This window comes from Pseudophryne corroboree, chromosome 6 (assembly GCF_028390025.1).
Source record: "Pseudophryne corroboree isolate aPseCor3 chromosome 6, aPseCor3.hap2, whole genome shotgun sequence".
Taxonomy (NCBI): Eukaryota; Metazoa; Chordata; class Amphibia; order Anura; family Myobatrachidae; genus Pseudophryne; species Pseudophryne corroboree.
Window position 1 is genome coordinate 499,350,923 of NC_086449.1, and position 21,687 is coordinate 499,372,609.

At 46.9% G+C, this 21,687-nt stretch overlaps 1 protein-coding gene across 1 annotated transcript in view; it reads right to left on the reverse strand.

The window, feature by feature from the left end:
• RPAP3 (RNA polymerase II associated protein 3) overlaps positions 1-21,687 on the reverse strand; it is a 255,507-nt gene that overhangs the window by 14,289 nt on the left and 219,531 nt on the right. Inside the window, exon 14 of the mRNA XM_063927361.1 lies at positions 833-1,013. Coding sequence (XP_063783431.1) covers positions 833-1,013 — 181 coding nt within the window. The remainder of the gene's footprint in view (positions 1-832; positions 1,014-21,687) is intronic.

A 21,687-nucleotide genomic window follows, 5' to 3' on the forward strand; every position in this document is an offset into this window, starting at 1 on the left:
TGCGCTGCAAAAATCGTCAGCATGCGATCAACTAGGAATGACCCCCAATATCCACTGAATTGTTTGCACTAATATGTGTGATGTCAATGTCACACACTCAGAAAGACCTCTAGTGGCTACAGAGAGTGAATGTCTGTTCAATAAAACATAACTTTCCCCTACACAGCAAAGGGGATAGCCACACCCTTGGGAACCTCCCTGTTTACCCAAAGATATATTTGACTCACCTTCTGCTTAATGTAGTTATATTTTATTAAGGAGATTCCAAAAGTGGCCAAAACCTTTAAAGTGCACGTATTAATATATGCTTATATTCTGATTTAATAAAGCATAACTATAATGTTGCATATTTGTTCTGGATCCATTATTTATGTACATTATTTTTTAATCTATCTTTTCTGTCTTATATGCAGACAGACCCTAGTCATTTGTTAGTGTTATTTAATATAAATGAGAGTAAAGATACAGAGTCATCCTAGGTATTTTAAAACATAGATACACTTTACCACTGTAACTCAAGGCACAGTTAGATAAAAGCTTTACGTGGGCATAAAAAGTCTACTTTAGAAAAGGCTTTTTATGTGTGTTTATGTATTATAACTTCTACCCCTTGTGTATTTACATCTTATTCTATACCATGCCAGAACAAAAGATTCCAGCACACACTAAGGTGTTCAATCTCATTTTGCTGGGGTACATTAGAGAGTTTCTTCCAACACATGTAATGCCCGTTAAATTTCTACATGAACTGGTGCTTTTGTCTCAAGCTATGGGAAATGTCCTTGAAGGTAAAATAAGCAAAGCAAACATAACTAGTTTTTTTCTCTCTTACTTTTATGTATAAGTATAACATGTCTGGGATCCCTTTCAGTCTTCTCAAGTCTGACTCAAGTTGAAATGAATTTGCAGGGACTCCTGGAATGTCATTGTTCAGTGATGGGGATAAAGCGGACATATCTCCTTTACTTTTTGGCAGTCGTGTCTGAGACAGAATATGATCATTTGAATTACTCCTAAGTAAAAAAAAAGAGAAAAAAAAAGAGAAAAAAAGCAGTTATATTGTACAAAATAAGAGCGAATACTTAATGTCTGAATTAAATGACAATTTAAAAAGTCTAAAGAAAAGCTATAAAAGAAAGACAGCCCCTGCTACTGTTCCTTAAAAAAAGGAGATTTATGGTAGACTTACCATAGTTAAAGCTCTTTCTGCGAGGTACACTGGGTTCCACAGGGAATACATTGAGGTGTAGAGGTGGATCTTGATCCGAGGCACCAACAGGCAAAAGCTTTGACTGTTCCCAGGATGCATTGCACTGCCTCATCTATAACCCCGCCTCCGGACACTGGAGCTCAGTTTCGTTAACCAGTCCAATGCAGTAGCAGGTAAAAGAGACGGCAGATGTTAGTCACATAAAACCACATTCTCACGACAGGAGAAGGGACCAGCGGCTAATGCCATACAAACCCAAAGAAGCTAAGTGCGTCAAGGTGGGCGCCCTGTGGAACCCATTGTACCTCGCAGAAAGAGATTTAACAACGGTAAGTCTACCATAAATCTCCTTTTCTGCAGCGGGGTACACTGTGTTCCACAGGGAATACATCGGGGATGTCCTAAAGCAGTTCCTCATGGGAGGGGATGCACCGTAGCGTGCACAAGAACCCGACGTACAAAAGAAGCATCCCGGGAGGCAGAAGTATCGAAGTCATAGAAACTAATGAATGTGTTCACTGAGGACCATGTAACCGCCTTGCACAATTGTTCAGCGGACGCGCCTCGGCAGGCCGCCCAAGAAGGTCCAACAGATCGAGTAGAATGGGCTTTGATAGCAGCAAACCTGGGAGTCCAGCCTGCGCATAGGCTTGTGCAATCACCATTCTAATCCATCTGGCCAAGGTTTGCTTATTAGCAGGCCAACCACGTTTGTGAAAACCAAAAACTACAAAAGGGTATCTGACCTTCTGATAGAGGCAGTTCTCTCCACGTAAATATGGAGAGCCCGTACCACATCCAAAGACCGCTCTTTGGAGGACAAACCAGAAGAGATAAAAGCCGTAACCACAATCTCTTGGTTAAGATAGAAAGATGACACCACCTTAGGTAGATAACCGGGGCGAGTTCTAAGAACTGCCCGGTCATGGTGAAAAATCAGAAAGGGTGGACGACAGGACAAAGCGCCTAAGTCCGACATCCTTCTAGCCGAGGCAATAGCCAGCAGAAAGACGACCTTAAGCGTAAGGCATTTAAGGTCCACAGACTCAAGAGGTTAAAATGGAGACTCTTGCAGGGCATTCAAGACAACCGACAGATCCCATGGAGCCACAGGAGGGACATAGGGAGGCTGAATTCATAAAATACCCTGAGTGAAAGTATGAACGTTCGGAATAGATGCAATTTTCCTCTGAAACCACACCGACAAGGCAGATATATGGACCTTGAGGGAGGCCAGACGAATGCCTAAGTCCAGGCCTTGTTGTAGAAAAGCCAAAAGTCTGGCAGTGCTAAACTTGTATGCGTCGTAATTCATAGCAGCACACCAGGTGAAGTAAGAATTCCAGACCCTAAAATACATCCTTGCAGAAGCCGGATTGCGGGCCTTCAGCATAGTTTAGATAACCGCCTCTGAGAATCCTTTGGCCCTCAGGAGTGAAGCTTCAAGAGCCACGCCGTCAAAGCCAGCCTGGCCAGGTCTGGGTAGACACAAGGGCCCTGAAGAGGAGGTCTGGGCGTTGAGGAAGTAGAAGAGGACGCTCTATCGATAGACCCTGCATAAATGTCTGCTTCCCTTGTGTACAGTATAACCCCTTATAAATGTTGCGCAATAGTATAGCCCCTTATACATGTTGCCCCACACGCTTCACCACACAGTAGTACCCCTTATACACATTATGCCACAAAATAGTGCCCCGTATATCCAGTATCCCACAGTACACATTAAGCAACAGTAAAGCCTCTCCTCATCTTCATCATCATCATTTCTCAACCCCCCCTACCTGTGCAGTGGTGCCGGCTGCACCACACTAGTTACAGCCCTGGCAGCAGAAACAGAGTTTCTATCACTATGAGGAAGGGCGATAGTAAATATTTGCTATCTGCACATAATAGTATGTAGACAGAGTGACTGCTTAAGAGGTATCATAGTGCATCAAAAAGAATACATGTAGGTTTAGGAATTATCTATAAATGCTATGAGCATGGGTGTAACTATACTGGGTGCAAGGGGTGCCATTGCTATGGGGCCCAGAGGCTGCTAAGCAAATAGGTCTGATCCACTGCCCAGCCGAGAGGAGTGTGTAGTGGATGAGTGAGAGGAGTGTATAGTGGATGAGTGAGAGGAGTGTGTAGTGGATGAGTGAGAGGAATGTGTAGTGGATGAGTGAGAGGAGTGTGTAGTGGATGTTATAATGGTAAAGGGGCACTGTAATGAGTCATAATCTGATCTGCTTATTGTAATGTTGAGGGCACTTTAATGTTACATGAGAACTGGGGCACTTTAACGTGGAACAATATGAAACGGAGGCACTATAGTGTGGCATTATGTGAACTATAGGGCACTCTAATGTGGTACAGTATGAACAGGGGGCACCGTAATGTGGCATAATATGAACTGGGGACACTATGTCAAAAATAAGATTTTACTTACCGATAAATCTATTTCTCGGAGTCCGTAGTGGATGCTGGGGTTCCTGAAAGGACCATGGGGAATAGCGGCTCCGCAGGAGACAGGGCACAAAAAGTAAAGCTTTTCCAGATCAGGTGGTGTGCACTGGCTCCTCCCCCTATGACCCTCCTCCAGACTCCAGTTAGGTACTGTGCCCGGACGAGCGTACACAATAAGGGAGGATTTTGAATCCCGGGTAAGACTCATACCAGCCACACCAATCACACCGTACAACTTGTGATCTAAACCCAGTTAACAGTATGATAACAGCGGAGCCTCTGAAAGATGGCTTCCTTCAACAATAACCCGAATTAGTTAATAATAACTATGTACAATTATTGCAGATAATCCGCACTTGGGATGGGCGCCCAGCATCCACTACGGACTCCGAGAAATAGATTTATCGGTAAGTAAAATCTTATTTTCTCTATCGTCCTAGTGGATGCTGGGGTTCCTGAAAGGACCATGGGGATTATACCAAAGCTCCCAAACGGGCGGGAGAGTGCGGATGACTCTGCAGCACCGAATGAGAGAACTCCAGGTCCTCCTTAGCCAGAGTATCAAATTTGTAAAATTTTACAAACGTGTTCTCCCCTGACCACGTAGCTGCTCGGCAAAGTTGTAATGCCGAGACCCCTCGGGCAGCCGCCCAAGATGAGCCCACCTTCCTTGTGGAGTGGGCCTTTACAGATTTAGGCTGTGACAGGCCTGCCACAGAATGTGCAAGTTGGATTGTGCTACAGATCCAACGAGCAATCGTCTGCTTAGACGCAGGAGCACCCATCCTGTTGGGTGCATACAATATAAACAACGAGTCAGATTTTCTGACTCCAGCTGTCCTTGCAATATATATTTTTAATGCTCTGACAACGTCCAGTAACTTGGAGTCCTCCAAGTCACTTGTAGCCGCAGGCACTACAATAGGCTGGTTCAGATGAAATGCTGACACCACCTTAGGGAGAAAATGCGGACGAGTCCGCAGTTCTGCCCTGTCCGAATGGAAAATCAGATATGGGCTTTTGTAAGATAAAGCTGCCAGTTCCGACACTCTCCTGGCCGAAGCCAGGGCTAGAAGCATGGTCACTTTCCATGTGAGATATTTCAAATCCACCTTCTTTAGTGGTTCAAACCAATGAGATTTTAGAAAGTCCAAAACCACATTGAGATCCCACGGTGCCACTGGAGGCACCACAGGAGGCTGTATATGTAGCACTCCCTTAACAAAGGTCTGGACTTCAGGGACTGAAGCCAATTCTTTTTGAAAGAAAATCGACAGGGCCGAAATTTGAACCTTAATAGATCCCAATTTGAGACCCATAGACAATCCTGAGTGCAGGAAATGTAGGAATCGACCCAGTTGAAATTCCTCCGTCGGAGCACTCCGATCTTCGCACCACGCAACATATTTTCGCCAAATTCGGTGATAACGTTGCACGGTTACTTCCTTCCTTGCTTTAATCAAAGTAGGAATGACTTCTTCCGGCATGCCTTTTTCCTTTAGGATCCGGCGTTCAACCGCCATGCCGTCAAACGCAGCCGCGGTAAGTCTTGAAACAGACAGGGACCCTGCTGAAGCAAGTCCCTCCTTAGAGGTAGAGGCCACGGATCTTCCGTGATCATCTCTTGAAGTTCCGGGTACCAAGTCCTTCTTGGCCAATCCGGAACCACTAGTATCGTTCTTACGCCTCTTTGCCGTATAATTCTCAATACTTTTGGTATGAGAGGCAGAGGAGGAAACACATACACCGACTGGTACACCCAAGGCGTTACCAGCGCGTCCACAGCTATTGCCTGCGGATCTCTTGACCTGGCGCAATACCTGTCCAGTTTTTTGTTGAGGCGAGACGCCATCATGTCCACCATTGGTCTTTCCCAACGGGTTACCAGCATGTGGAAGACTTCTGGATGAAGTCCCCACTCTCCCGGGTGAAGATCGTGTCTGCTGAGGAAGTCTGCTTCCCAGTTGTCCACTCCCGGGATGAACACTGCTGACAGTGCTATCACATGATTCTCTGCCCAGCGAAGAATCCTTGCAGCTTCTGCCATTGCACTCCTGCTTCTTGTGCCGCCCTGTCTGTTCACATGGGCGACTGCCGTGATGTTGTCCGACTGGATCAACACCGGTTTTACCTGAAGCAGAGGTTCTGCCTGGCTTAGAGCATTGTATATTGCTCTTAGTTCCAGAATGTTTATGTGAAGAGACGTTTCCAGGGTCGTCCATACTCCCTGGAAGTTTCTTCCTTGTGTGACTGCTCCCCAGCCTCTCAGGCTGGCGTCCGTGGTCACCAGGATCCAATCCTGTATGCCGAATCTGCGGCCCTCCAATAGATGAGCACTCTGCAACCACCACAGAAGAGACACCCTTGTCCTTGGAGACAGGGTTATCCGCAGGTGCATCTGAAGATGCGACCCTGACCATTTGTCCAACAGATCCCTTTGGAAAATTCTTGCGTGGAATCTGCCGAATGGAATTTCTTCGTAAGAAGCCACCATTTTTCCCAGGACTCTTGTGCATTGATGTACAGACACCTTTCCTGGTTTTAGGAGGTTCCTGACAAGCTCGGATAACTCCTTGGCTTTTTCCTCCGGGAGAAAAACCTTTTTCTGAACCGTGTCCAGAATCATCCCTAGGAACAGCAGACGAGTTGTCGGCATTAACTGGGATTTTGGAATATTCAGAATCCACCCGTGCTGTTTTAGCACTTCTTGAGACAGTGCTAATCCCATCTCTAGCTGTTCTCTGGACCTTGCCCTTATTAGGAGATCGTCCAAGTATGGGATAATTAATATGCCTTTTCTTCGAAGAAGAATCATCATCTCGGCCATTACCTTTGTAAAGACCCGAGGTGCCGTGGACAATCCGAACGGCAGCGTCTGAAACTGATAGTGACAGTTTTGTACAACGAACCTGAGGTACCCCTGGTGTGAGGGGTAAATTGGAACGTGGAGATACGCATCCTTGATGTCCAAGGATACCATAAAGTCCCCCTCTTCCAGGTTCGCTATCACTGCTCTGAGTGACTCCATCTTGAACTTGAACTTCTTTATGTACAGGTTCAAGGACTTCAGATTTAGAATAGGCCTTACCGAGCCATCCGGCTTCGGTACCACAAAAAGAGTGGAATAATACCCCTTCCCTTGTTGTAGAAGAGGTACCTTGACTATCACCTGCTGAGAGTACAGCTTGTGAATGGCTTCCAAAACCGTCTCCCTTTCGGAGGGGGACGTTTGTAAAGCAGACTTCAGGAAACGGCGAGGTGGATCTGTCTCTAATTCCAACCTGTACCCCTGAGATATTATCTGCAGGATCCAGGGATCTACCTGCGAGTGAGCCCACTGCGCGCTGTAATTTTTGAGACGACCACCCACCGTCCCCGAGTCCGCTTGAGAAGCCCCAGCGTCATGCTGAGGCTTTTGTAGAAGCCGGGGAGGGCTTCTGTTCCTGGGAAGGAGCTGCCTGTTGCTGTCTCTTCCCTCGACCTCTGCCTCGTGGCAGATATGAATAGCCCTTTGCTCTCTTATTTTTAAAGGAACGAAAGGGCTGCGGTTGAAAGGTCGGTGCCTTTTTCTGTTGGGGAGTGACTTGAGATAGAAAGGTGGATTTCCCGGCTGTAGCCGTGGCCACCAAATCTGATAGACCGACTCCAAATAACTCCTCCCCTTTATACGGCAAAACTTCCATATGCCGTTTTGAATCCGCATCGCCTGTCCACTGTCGCGTCCATAAAGCTCTTCTGGCCGAAATGGACATAGTACTTACCCGTGATGCCAGTGTGCAGATATCCCTCTGTGCATCACGCATATAAAGAAATGCATCCTTTATTTGTTCTAACGACAGTAAAATATTGTCCCTGTCCAGGGTATCAATATTTTCAATCAGGGACTCTGACCAAACTACCCCAGCACTGCACATCCAGGCAGTCGCTATAGCTGGTCGTAGTATAACACCTGCATGTGTGTATATACTTTTTTGGATATTTTCCATCCTCCTATCTGATGGATCTTTAAGTGCGGCCGTCTCAGGAGAGGGTAACGCCACTTGTTTAGATAAGCGTGTTAGCGCCTTGTCCACCCTAGGAGGTGTTTCCCAGCGCTCCCTAACCTCTGGCGGGAAAGGGTATAATGCCAATAATTTCTTTGAAATTATCAGCTTTTTATCAGGGGCAACCCACGCTTCATTACACACGTCATTTAATTCTGATTCAGGAAAAACTATAGGTAGTTTTTTCACACCCCACATAATACCCTGTTTAGTGGTACCTGTAGTATCAGCTAAATGTAACGCCTCCTTCATTGCCAAAATCATATAACGTGTGGCCCTACTGGAAAATACGGTTGATTCGTCACCGTCACCACTGGAGTCAGTGCCTGTGTCTGGGTCTATGTCGACCGACTGAGGCAAAGGGCGTTTCACAGCCCTTGACGGTGTTTGAGTCGCCTGGACAGGCACTAATTGATTGTCCGGCCGTCTCATGTCGTCAAACGACTGCTTTAGCGTGTTGACACTATCCCGTAGTTCCATAAATAAAGGCATCCATTCTGGTGTCGACTCCCTAGGGGGTGACATCCTCATATTTGGCAATTGCTCCGCCTCCACACCAATATCGTCCTCATACATGTCGACACACACGTACCGACACACAGCAGACACACAGGGAATGCTCCTAACGAAGACAGGACCCACTAGCCCTTTGGGGAGACAGAGGGAGAGTTTGCCAGCACACACCAAAAGCGCTATATATAACAGGGATAGCCTTATAATAAGTGCTCCCTTATAGCTGCTTTATATATATCAAAATATCGCCATAAATTTGCCCCCCCTCTCTGTTTTACCCTGTTTCTGTAGTGCAGTGCAGGGGAGAGACCTGGGAGCCGTCCTGACCAGCGGAGCTGTGAGAGGAAATGGCGCCGTGTGCTGAGGAGATAGGCCCCGCCCCTTTTTTGGCGGGCTCGTCTCCCGCTATTTAGTGAATCCAGGCAGGGGTTAAATATCTCCATATAGCCTCTGGGGGCTATATGTGAGGTATTTTTAGCCTTTATATAGGTTACATTTGCCTCCCAGGGCGCCCCCCCCCAGCGCCCTGCACCCTCAGTGACTGCGTGTGAAGTGTGCTGAGAGGAAAATGGCGCACAGCTGCAGTGCTGTGCGCTACCTTTAGAAGACTGCAGGAGTCTTCAGCCGCCGATTCTGGACCTCTTCTGACTTCAGCATCTGCAAGGGGGCCGGCGGCGCGGCTCCGGTGACCATCCAGGCTGTACCTGTGATCGTCCCTCTGGAGCTGATGTCCAGTAGCCAAGAAGCCAATCCATCCTGCACGCAGGTGAGTTCACTTCTTCTCCCCTCAGTCCCTCGTTGCAGTGATCCTATTGCCAGCAGGACTCACTGTAAAATAAAAAACCTAAGCTAAACTTTTTCTAAGCAGCTCTTTAGGAGAGCCACCTAGATTGCACCCTTCTCGGCCGGGCACAAAAATCTAACTGGAGTCTGGAGGAGGGTCATAAGGGGAGGAGCCAGTGCACACCACCTGATCTGGAAAAGCTTTACTTTTTGTGCCCTGTCTCCTGCGGAGCCGCTATTCCCCATGGTCCTTTCAGGAACCCCAGCATCCACTAGGACGATAGAGAAATGTGAATTGGGAATACTGTGTTCCATAAAGTGTACTGGCATCCCCACAATGTGACATTATATAAACTAGGGAACTAAGATGGTTCATAAAATAATCTAGGGCACTACTATGGGACATAATATTAACTAGGGCACTATGATAGTTCAGAAAATAAACTAGGGCACTATTATGGGGCATAAAATGAATAACTGCTGTGGAGAAATGTTTCTCAAGAAGCTACGGGGCCCACAAAGTTCTGGCAATGAGAGTGGAAAAAACAAACAAACCTAATAACAGGTATGGGCAAACTGCGCCCCCCAAGTTTTGTGAAACTACAAGCCCCAGTATGTGAGACTTGTACTTTTTTTAATACCAGGAAAGCTAAAGGTTGTCCAGGGGAGGTACTCGATATACCGGCTGTCGGGATCCAGATGCTCAGCATACCGGCGCTGGGATACCGACAACTATTTTCCTTCTTGGGGTGTCCACAACACCCCTGGAGGGATGAATAAATAGCGTGGCGTGCGTACCGCTCCACCGTGCCTGCAGCATGGCGATCGCAGTGAGCCCGCAAGGGGCTCTTTAGCGCTCACACCGCTGACGGCATTCCGGTTGTTTTTCATGGGATACTTTGGGAAATCTATGTAAACATAATAATAAAATATAAAATTTATCATGATTTATTCTATAAATAATATACATCATGGATAGGAAATAAATGCAGCACTCAGTTCTGGTGATTTGTGTGGCTATTGTATCTAATAAAAGCACTCATTTTCATAAAAAAAATTAAAAAAAAAATTCCTGTACTTCAAAGCAAAATCAGAGACTATACAGCAGCATAAATGGATTTAATTAAATTGATGATCCGTATGAATGACTTTCAAGTTCTGTTACTGTGGCAATGATACAATATACTACAGATGCTCGCTTCTAAAAATAGTGTTCTAAAAATACTTACTATTCAATACAAAGCATTACACAAATTATAGCAAAATTCTTCATAGTGTGTGCAAAAAAAAAAAACTGCAAAATGATTCATAATAGTTTAATAATCTCTATTACCTTAGGTAATTTGGAAAAAGCTCTGTAGAAACAAATAGAGCATGATGTGTTGAGTAAACGTACCTTCACCCCCCCAAAGATAAAAAAAAAATAATTAAAAAAAATATATAATAACAACAACAACAACAACAACAAAATATAGTTTTGGGCAGTTCAAAACAAGATAATTTTAGACGTAAAAACTGAAATTATGAATAAACTGAATATAAAAGACAAACTATTATATAAATATTTTTTATATATATATATATATATATATATATATAAAAACAACAGGATTCGATCCCTGCGCTGCATGTCCGTGTTTCCAGAGTCTTTTTTAGAGGATGTTATTCCAGTGCTGCTCAATCCAACTCCCAGCCAGGGAGCTTCTAGTATATATATATATATATATATATATATATATATATATATATATATATAAAAAAATAAATATAAATATATATATAAATAAATAAATAAATATATATATATGCGTGTGTGTGTGTAAATGTGTTGCTGCGAGAGGCGGCACTCAGAGGACTTCTCATAAAGAAACACACTGCACAACCACAAGTACACAAGCTGTGTACATCATTTATATAGAGTGCCGGGCTTGCATAACGTGTGTGTGTGTGTGTGTGTGTGTGTGTATATATATATATAAAAAAGTGGTATAAAAATATATATATATACACACATATATCTATCTATCTATCTATATATATATATATAATATATATCTATATATATATATATACACACACACACAGTATATATCTATATACATACACACACATACACACATGTCTACATATATACACACACTTGAAAACAATATAGGAAGTGAGCTCAGTGATAACACACCGTAAAGTTACTATTAGTCCATGCCCACTATGTGGAGGCTCAAAGCACCAGAGCCCTTTTATTTAGACCGCAGCTCCCCTATGTAGGTTTCTTCTAGGATCTCACTTGCATACGGAAATCTAAAACAAACAAGCTCCATAGTGCATAAAAGTTTTTAATAGACACAGTAATAAAAACAATTCCAGACCTATGCTCTGTGGGCTGGTTACCATATGGCATATTATACTGCACCTAGCATTCAGAAACTGGGTCTGTCACAGAGCTTTGAGACTGCACGCCACGCCAGTATTGACCGGTGAGCAGCAGCTGTGTCACATTCCCACAGCATGCTAGGAAGCAGCGTGTCAGGTGCACACCATGCTAAAAATGAGAGCTGGGGAGGCCGTCAACAGCAGGAGGCAGCGTCAGTAGGCCATGCCCTAACACATTTCGTCACAATACTCTGTTTTCCCCCGCCTTCACTTCTATGGCATAGGTCCTAGTAAACTGCAGCTCCTTAGCTCTATGTTTTCAAACAGCATCTCTGGTGGCTGGAGTCCAGTTCAAGCATGCGTGGCGGTGCAACATTATTGCAGGACCAGAGCAAGGAAGGTAATGTTGATGGCGGAAGGGGGTTGGGATTGGGTTACCAGCGGTCGTCAGATTGCCGGCAAGGAAGGGAGGTGGGGGGGTAAAGCGAGCAGAACGAAACCCTTTGCAGGCTCGGTGGCTCATCACAGGTTCTATTCCCACTCTATGGGTGTCGTAGAAACCCACAAGCGGGAATAGTACCTGTTAGTAGGCATGCCGACTATCGGGATTTCCAGCGGTCGGGATCCCGGCTTCGGTATACTGACTACATCCCAGTGAAAGGAAGGGATGGCAGGAAAATAAGAATTTACTTACCGATAATTCTATTTCTCGTAGTCCGTAGTGGATGCTGGGAACTCCGTAAGGACCATGGGGAATAGCGGCTCCGCAGGAGACTGGGCACAAAAGTAAAGCTTTAGGACTACCTGGTGTGCACTGGCTCCTCCCCCCATGACCCTCCCCCAAGCCTCAGCTAGGATACTGTGCCCGGACGAGCGTACACAATAAGGAAGGATTTTGAATCCCGGGTAAGACTCATACCAGCCACACCAATCACACCGTACAACCTGTGATCTGAACCCAGTTAACAGCATGATAACAGAGGAGCCTCTGAAAAGATGGCTCACAACAATAATAACCCGATTTTTGTAACAATAACTATGTACAAGTATTGCAGACAATCCGCACTTGGGATGGGCGCCCAGCATCCACTACGGACTACGATAAATAGAATTATCGGTAAGTAAATTCTTATTTTCTCTGACGTCCTAGTGGATGCTGGGAACTCCGTAAGGACCATGGGGATTATACCAAAGCTCCCAAACGGGCGGGAGAGTGCGGATGACTCTGCAGCACCGAATGAGAGAACTCCAGATCCTCCTCAGCCAGGGTATCAAATTTGTAGAATTTAGCAAACGTGTTTGCCCCTGACCAAGTAGCTGCTCGGCAAAGTTGTAAAGCCGAGACCCCTCGGGCAGCCGCCCAAGATGAGCCCACCTTCCTTGTGGAATGGGCTTTTACAGATTTTGGCTGTGGCAGGCCTGCCACAGAATGTGCAAGCTGAATTGTACTACAAATCCAACGAGCAATAGTCTGCTTAGAAGCAGGAGCACCCAGCTTGTTGGGTGCATACAGGATAAACAGCGAGTCAGATTTTCTGACTCCAGCCGTCCTGGAAACATATATTTTCAGGGCCCTGACTACGTCCAGCAACTTGGAGTCCTCCAAGTCCCTAGTAGCCGCAGGTACCACAATAGGCTGGTTCAAGTGAAACGCTGAAACCACCTTAGGGAGAAATTGAGGACGAGTCCTCAATTCTGCCCTGTCCGTATGAAAAATTAGGTAAGGGCTTTTAAAGGATAAAGCCGCCAATTCTGAGACACGCCTGGCTGAAGCCAGGGCCAACAGCATTACCACTTTCCATGTGAGATATTTTAAGTCCACAGTGGTGAGTGGTTCAAACCAATGTGATTTTAGGAACCCAAAAACTACATTGAGATCCCAAGGTGCCACTGGAGGCACAAAAGGAGGCTGTATATGCAGTACCCCCTTGACAAACGTCTGAACTTCAGGAACTGAAGCCAGTTCTTTCTGGAAGAAAATCGACAGGGCCGAAATTTGAACCTTAATGGACCCTAATTTTAGGCCCATAGACAGTCCTGTTTGCAGGAAATGCAGGAAACGACCCAGTTGAAATTCCTCTGTAGGGGCCTTCCTGGCCTCGCACCACGCAACATATTTACGCCAAATACGGTGATAATGCTGTACGGTTACATCCTTCCTGGCTTTGATCAGGGTAGGGATGACTTCATCCGGAATGCCTTTTTCCTTCAGGATCCGGCGTTCAACCGCCATGCCGTCAAACGCAGCCGCGGTAAGTCTTGGAACAGACAGGGTCCCTGCTGGAGCAGGTCCCTTCTTAGAGGTAGAGGCCATGGGTCCTCTGTGAGCATCTCTTGAAGTTCCGGGTACCAAGTCCTTCTTGGCCAATCCGGAGCCACGAGTATAGTCCTTACTCCTCTCCTTCTTATGATTCTCAGTACCTTGGGTATGAGAGGCAGAGGAGGGAACACATACACTGACTGGTACACCCACGGTGTTACCAGAGCGTCCACAGCTATTGCCTGAGGGTCCCTTGACCTGGCGCAATACCTGTCTAGTTTTTTGTTGAGGCGGGACGACATCATGTCCACCTTTGGTTTTTCCCAACGGTTCACAATCATGTGGAAGACTTCTGGGTGAAGTCCCCACTCTCCCGGGTGGAGGTCGTGTCTGCTGAGGAAGTCTGCTTCCCAGTTGTCCACTCCCGGAATGAACACTGTTGACAGTGCTATCACATGATTTTCCGCCCAGCGAAGAATCCTTGCAACTTCTGCCATTGCCCTCCTGCTTCTTGTGCCGCCCTGTCTGTTTACGTGGGCGACTGCCGTGATGTTGTCTGACTGGATCAGCACCGGCTGACCTTGAAGCAGAGGTCTTGCTAGGCTTAGAGCATTGTAGATGGCCCTTAGCTCCAGGATATTTATGTGAAGTGATGTCTCCAGGCTTGACCACAAGCCCTGGAAATTTCTTCCCTGTGTGACTGCTCCCCAGCCTCTCAGGCTGGCATCCGTGGTCACCAGGACCCAGTCCTGAATGCCGAATCTGCGGCCCTCTAGAAGATGAGCACTCTGCAACCACCACAGGAGAGACACCCTTGTCCTTGGTGACAAGATTATCCGCTGATGCATCTGAAGATGCGACCCGGACCATTTGTCTAGCAGATCCCACTGGAAGGTTCTTGCGTGGAATCTGCCGAATGGGATTGCTTCGTAAGAAGCCACCATCTTTCCCAGGACCCTTGTGCATTGATGCACTGAGACTTGGCCTGGTTTTAGGAGATTTCTGACTAGTTCGGATAACTCCCTGGCTTTCTCCTCCGGGAGAAACACCTTTTTCTGGACTGTGTCCAGGATCATCCCTAGGAATAGAAGTCGTGTCGTCGGGATCAGCTGCGATTATGGAATATTGAGAATCCAACCGTGCTGGCGCAGCACTATCTGAGATAGTGCTACTCCGACTTCCAACTGTTCCCTGGATCTTGCCCTTATCAGGAGATCGTCCAAGTAAGGGATAACTAAAACTCCCTTCCTTCGAAGGAGTATCATCATTTCGGCCATTACCTTGGTAAAGACCCGGGGTGCCGTGGACAATCCAAACGGCAGCGTCTGAAACTGATAGTGATAGTTCTGTACCACAAACCTGAGGTACCCTTGGTGAGAAGGGTAAATTGGGACATGTAGGTAAGCATCTTTGATGTCCAGAGACACCATATAGTCCCCTTCTTCCAGGTTTGCAATCACTGCTCTGAGTGACTCCATCTTGAATTTGAACCTTTGTATGTAAGTGTTCAAGGATTTTAGGTTTAAAATTGGTCTCACCGAGCCGTCCGGCTTCGGTACCACAAATAGTGTGGAATAGTACCCCTTTCCCTGTTGTAGGAGGGGTACCTTGATTATCACCTGCTGGGAATATAGCTTGTGAATGGCTTCCAATACTGCCTCCCTGTCTGAGGGAGACGTCGGTAAAGCAGACTTTAGAAAACGGCGAGGGGGAGACGTCTCGAATTCCAATTTGTACCCCTGAGATACCACCTGAAGGATCCAGGGGTCCACTTGCGAGTGGGCCCACTGCGCACTGAACTTCTTGAGACGGGCCCCCACCGTGCCTGAGTCCGCTTGTAAAGCCCCAGCGTCATGCTGAGGACTTTGCGGAGGCGGGAGAGGGCTTTTGTTCCTGGGAACTGGCTGTTTGTTGCAGCCTTTTTCCTCTCCCTCTGCCACGGGGCAGAAATGAGGCGCCTTTTGCCCGCTTGCCCTTATGGGGCCGAAAGGACTGCGCCTGATAATACGGCGTCTTCTTAGGTTGAGAAGCTACCTGGGGTAAAAATGTGGATTTTCCAGCAGTTGCCGTGGCTACCAGGTCTGATAGACCTACCCCAAATAACTCCTCCCCCTTATAAGGCAATACTTCCATGTGCCTTTTAGAATCCGCATCACCTGACCACTGCCGCGTCCATAAACCTCTTCTTGCAGAAATGGACAGCGCGCTAACTCTTGATGCCAGTCGGCAAATATCCCTCTGTGCATCACGCATATATAGAAATGCATCCTTCAAATGCTCTATAGTCAGTAATATACTGTCCCTATCTAGGGTATCAATATTTTCAGTCAGGAAATCCGACCACGCCAGGCCCGCACTGCACATCCAGGCTGAGGCGATTGCTGGTCGCAGTATAACACCCGTGTGAGTGTATATACATTTTAGGATATTTTCCAGCTTTCTATCGGCAGGTTCCTTTAGGGCGGCCGTATCAGGAGAGGGTAGTGCTACCTGTTTAGACAAGCGTGTGAGCGCTTTATCCACCCTAGGGGGTGTTTCCCAACGTGCCCTATCCTCTGGCGGGAAAGGGTACGATGCCAATAACCTTTTAGGAATTATCAGTTTCTTATCGGGGGAAACCCACGCCTCATCACACACTTCATTTAATTCCTCGGATACAGGAAAAACTACAGGCAGTTTTTTCTCACCAAACATAATACCCTTTTTAGTGGTACTTGTATTATCAGAGATATGCAATACATTTTTCATTGCTTCAATCATGTAACGTGTGGCCCTAGTGGAAGTCACGTTTGTCTCCTCATCATCGACACTGGAGTCAGTATCCGTGTCTGTGTCTGCCATTTGAGGTAACGGGCGTTTTAAAGCCCCTGATGGCGTTTGAGACCCCTGGACAGGCACAAGCTGAGTAGCCGGCTGTCTCATGTCGTCAATTGTCTGTCGTAAAGAGCTGACACTGTCACGCAATTCCTTCCATAAGCTCATCCACTCAGGTGTCGACTCCCTAGGGGGTGACAACGCTATAATAGGCAATTGCTCCGCCTCCATCTCATTTTCCTCCTCAAACATGTCGACACAATCGTACCGACACACCGCACACACACAGGGAATGCTCTGATAGAGGACAGGACCCCACTAGCCCTTTGGGGAGACAGAGGGAGAGTATGCCAGCACACACCAGAGCGCTATATATAGACAGGAATACCACTATAAAACGTGCTTTTCCCTTTATAGCTGCTGTTAGTATTAAAACTGCGCCAAATTAGTGCCCCCCTCTCTTTTTTACCCTTTTCTGTAGTGCAGGACTGCAGGGGAGAGTCAGGGAGACGTCCTTCCAGCGGAGCTGTGATGGAAAATGGCGCCCGTGTGCTGAGGAGATAGGCTCCGCCCCCTTCTCGGCGGCCTTTTCTCCCGCTTTTTGGTGAGTTCTGGCAGGGGTTAAAATAATAAGAATTTACAGTATTTGCTGGCGTATAAGACTACTTTTTTGCCCTGAAAAACATGCCTCCAAGTGGGGGGGTCGTCTTATACGCCGGGTGCACTTCAGTTGGGATAGACATAGCTGCCATAGTGGCCTTCCGATACTCGCCCGGTGCCCATAGTGGCCTCCCAATGCCCGCCCACCTCATTCTACTCACCATCCAGTATCGCACGATATCCAGTGCGGCCGCGGCGGGTCACTAGTGCCAATTACAGGGAGATGCAGGGACTGGCCGGAGGCGCTGCAGTCGCGTTGTGGCCGTACAATGGTGACAATGACAGGTACTGTAATGGCACTAATACTAATACTAATGGCACTCATGTGAAACCGGTAACACTAAATGCACACAGGGGTATACTTTTATACATTTTACAACTTTCTCCTCGCCCCCTCCCCCCTTCTTATGCATACCTTGATAAATACTCCCTATCCAAATCTCTTATCAGGTCATAATATACAGTATGTCACAAATCTGATGTTCTTTTACGTTTTATTTGGTGTGTGGAAGGGGGTAGTCTTATACGGCGAGTATATAACAAACTCTATATTTTGAGTGGAAATGTTGGGGGTCGTCTTATACGCCCAGTCGTCTTATACGCCGGCAAATACGGTACTTACCGATAATTCTATTTCTCGGAGTCCGTAGTGGATGCTGGGGTTCCTGAAAGGACCATGGGGAATAGCGGCTCCGCAGGAGACAGGGCACAAAAAGTAAAGCTTTAGGATCAGGTGGTGTGCACTGGCTCCTCCCCCCATGACCCTCCCCCAAGCCAGTTAGATACTGTGCCCGGACGAGCGTACATAATAAGGAAGGATTTTGAATCCCGGGTAAGACTCCTACCAGCCACACCAATCACACTGTACAACCTGTGATCTGAACCCAGTTAACAGTATGATAACAGCGGAGCCTCTGAAAAGATGGCTCACAATAATAATAACCCGATTTTTGTAACTATGTACAAGTATTGCAGATAATCCGCACTTGGGATGGGCGCCCAGCATCCACTACGGACTCCGAGAAATAGAATTATCGGTAAGTAAATTCTTATTTTCTCTATCGTCCTAGTGGATGCTGGGGTTCCTGAAAGGACCATTGGGATAATACCAAAGCTCCCAAACGGGCGGGAGAGTGCGGATGACTCTGCAGCACCGAATGAGAGAACTCCAGGTCCTCCTTAGCCAGGGTATCAAATTTGTAGGATTTTACAAACGTGTTTGCCCCTGACTAAATAACCGCTCGGCAAAGTTGTAAAAGCCGAGACCCCTCGGGCAGCCGCCCAAGATGAGCCCACCTTCCTTGTGGAATGGGCATTTACATATTTTGGCTGTGGCAGGCCTGCCACAGAATGTGCAAGCTGAATTGTATTACACATCCAACTAGCAATAGTCTGCTTAGAAGCAAAAGCACCCAGTTTGTTGGGTGCATACAGGATAACAGCAAGTCAGTTTTCCTGACTCCAGCCGTCCTGGAACATATTTTCAGGGCCCTGACAACATCTAGCAACTTGGAGTCCTCCAAGTCCCTAGTAGGTGCAAGGCACCACAATAAGCTGGTTCAGGTGAAACACTGACACCACCTTAGGGAGAGAACTGGGGACGAGTCCGCAGCTCTGCCCTGTCCGAATGGACAAACAGATATGGGCTTTTTTGAGAAAAAACCACCAATTTGACACTCGCCTGGTCCAGGCCAGGGCCAAGATCAAGGTCACTTTTCATGTGAGATGCTTCAAATCCACAGATTTGACTGGTTTTAAACCAATGTGATTTGAGGAATCCCAGAACTACGTTGAGATCCCACAGTGCCACTGGAGGCACAAAAGGGGGTTGTATATGCAATACTCCCTTGACAAAATTCTGGACTTCAGGAACTGAAGCCAATTCTTTCTGGAAGAAAATCGACAGGGCCGAAATTTGAACCTTAATGGACCCCAATTTGAGGCCCATAGACACTCCTGTTTTCAGGAAATGCAGGAAACGACCGAGTTGAAATTTCTTTGTGGGGCCTTCCTGGCCTCACACCACGCAACATATTTTCGCCACATGTGGTGATAATGTTGTGCGGTCACCTCCTTTCTGGCTTTGACCAGGGTAGGAATGACCTCTTCCGGAATGCCTTTTTCCCTTAGGATCCGGCGTTCCACCGCCATGCCGACAAACGCAGCTGCGGTAAGTCTTGGAACAGACATGGTACTTGCTGAAGCAAGTCCCTTCTTAGCGGCAGAGGCCATAAAACCTCTGTAAGCATCTCTTGAAGTTCCGGGTACCAAGTCCTTCTTGGCCAATCCGGAGCCATGAGTATAGTTCTTACTCCTCTACGTCTTATAAGTCTCAGTACCTTAGGTATGAGAAGCAGAGGATGGAACACATACACCGACTGGTACATCCATGGTGTTACCAGAACGTCCACAGCTATTGCCTGAGGGTCTCTTAACCTGGCGCAATACCTGTCCCGTTTTTTGTTCAGACGGGACGCCATCATGTCCACCTTTGGTATTTCCCAACGGTTTACAATCATGTGGAAAACTTCCCGATGAAGTTTCCACTCTGCCGGGTGGAGGTCTGCTTCCCAGTTTCCATTCCCGGAATGAAACACTGCTGACAGTGCTATCACATGATTTTCCGCCCAGCGAAAAGTCCTTGCAGTTTTTGCCATTGCCCTCCTGCTTCTTGTGTCGCCCTGTCTGTTTACGTGGGCGACTGCCGTGATGTTTTTCCCACTGGATCAATACCGGCTGACCTTGAAGCAGAGGTCTTGCTAAGCTTAGAGTATTATAAATTTACCCTTAGCTCCAGTATATTTATGTGGAGAAAAGTCTCCAGACTTGATCACACTCCCTGGAAATTTTTTCCTTGTGTGACTGCTCCCCAGCCTCTCGGGCTGGGCTCCGTGGTCACCAGCATCCAATCCTGAATGCCAAATCTGCGGCCCTCTAGAAGATGGGCACTCTATAACCACCACAGGAGAGACACCCTTGTCCTTGGATATAGGGTTATCCGCTGATGCATCTGAAGATGCGATCCGGACCATTTGTCCAGCAGATCCCACTGAAAAGTTCTTGCGTGAAATCTGCCGAATGGAATTGCTTCGTAGGAAGCCACCATTTTTACCAGGACCCTTGTGCAATGATGCACTGTTTTTAGGAGGTTCCTGACTAGCTCGGATAACTCCCTGGCTTTCTCTTCCGGGAGAAACACCTTTTTCTGGACTGTGTCCAGAATCATCCCTAGGCACAGCAGACGTGTCGTCGGGATCAGCTGCGATTTTGGAATATTTAGAATCCACCCGTGCTGTTGTAGCAGTATCCGAGATAGTGCTACTCCGACCTCCAACTGTTCCCTGGACTATGCCCTTATCAGGAGATCGTCCAAGTAAGGGATAATTAAGACGCCTTTTCTTCGAAGAAGAATCATCATTTCGGCCATTACCTTGGTAAAGACCCGGGGTGCCGTGGACAATCCAAACGGCAGCGTCTAAAACTGATAGTGACAGTTCTGCACCACGAACCTGAGGTACCCTTAGTGAGAAGGGCAAATTTGGGACATAGAGGTAAGCATCCCTGATGTCCCCGGACACTATATAGTCCCCTTCTTCCTGGTTCGTTATCACTGCTCTGAGTGACTCCATCTTGATTTGAACCTTTGTAAGTGTTCAAAAATTTTTTTTAGAATAAGTCTCACCTAGCCTTCTGGCTTCAGTACCACAATATAGTGTGGAATAATACCCCTTTTCCTTGTAGTAGGAGGGGTAATTTAATTATCACCTGCTGGGAATACAGCTTGTGAATTTTTTCCCATACTGCCTCCTTGTCGGAGGGAGACCTTGGTAAAGCAGACTTCAGGAGCCTGCGAAGAGGAAACGTCTCTACATTCCAATCTGTACCCCTGGGATACTACTTGTAGGATCCAGGGGTCCTGTACGGTCTCAGCGCCATGCTGAGAACTTGTCAGAAGCGGTGGAGCGCTTCTGTTCCTGGGAATGGGCTGCCTGCTGCAGTCTTCTTCCCTTTCCTCTATCCCTGGGCAGATATGATCTTATAGGGACGAAAAGACTGAGGTTGAAAAGACGGTGTCTTTTTCTGCAGAGATGTGACTTAGGGTAAAAACGGTGGATTTTCCAGCAGTTGCCGTGGCCACCAGGTCCGATGGACCGACCCCAAAAAACTCCTCTTCCTTTATACGGCAATACACCTTTTTGCCGTTTGGAATCTGCATCACCTGACCACTGTCGTGTCCATAACATCTTCTGGCAGATATGGACATCGCATTTACTCTTGATGCCAGAGTGCAAATATCCCTCTGTGCATCTCGCATATATAGAAATGCATCCTTTAAATGCTCTATAGTCAATAAAATACTGTCCCTGTCAAGGGTATCAATATTTTTAGTCAGGGAATCCGACCAAGCCACCCCAGCTCTGCACATCCAGGCTGAGGCGATCGCTGGTCGCAGTATAACACCAGTATGTGTGTATATACTTTTTATGATATTTTCCAGCCTCCTGTCAGCTGGTCCTTGAGGACGGCCCTATCTATAGACGGTACCGCCACTTGTTTTGATAAGCGTGTGAGCGCCTTATCCACCC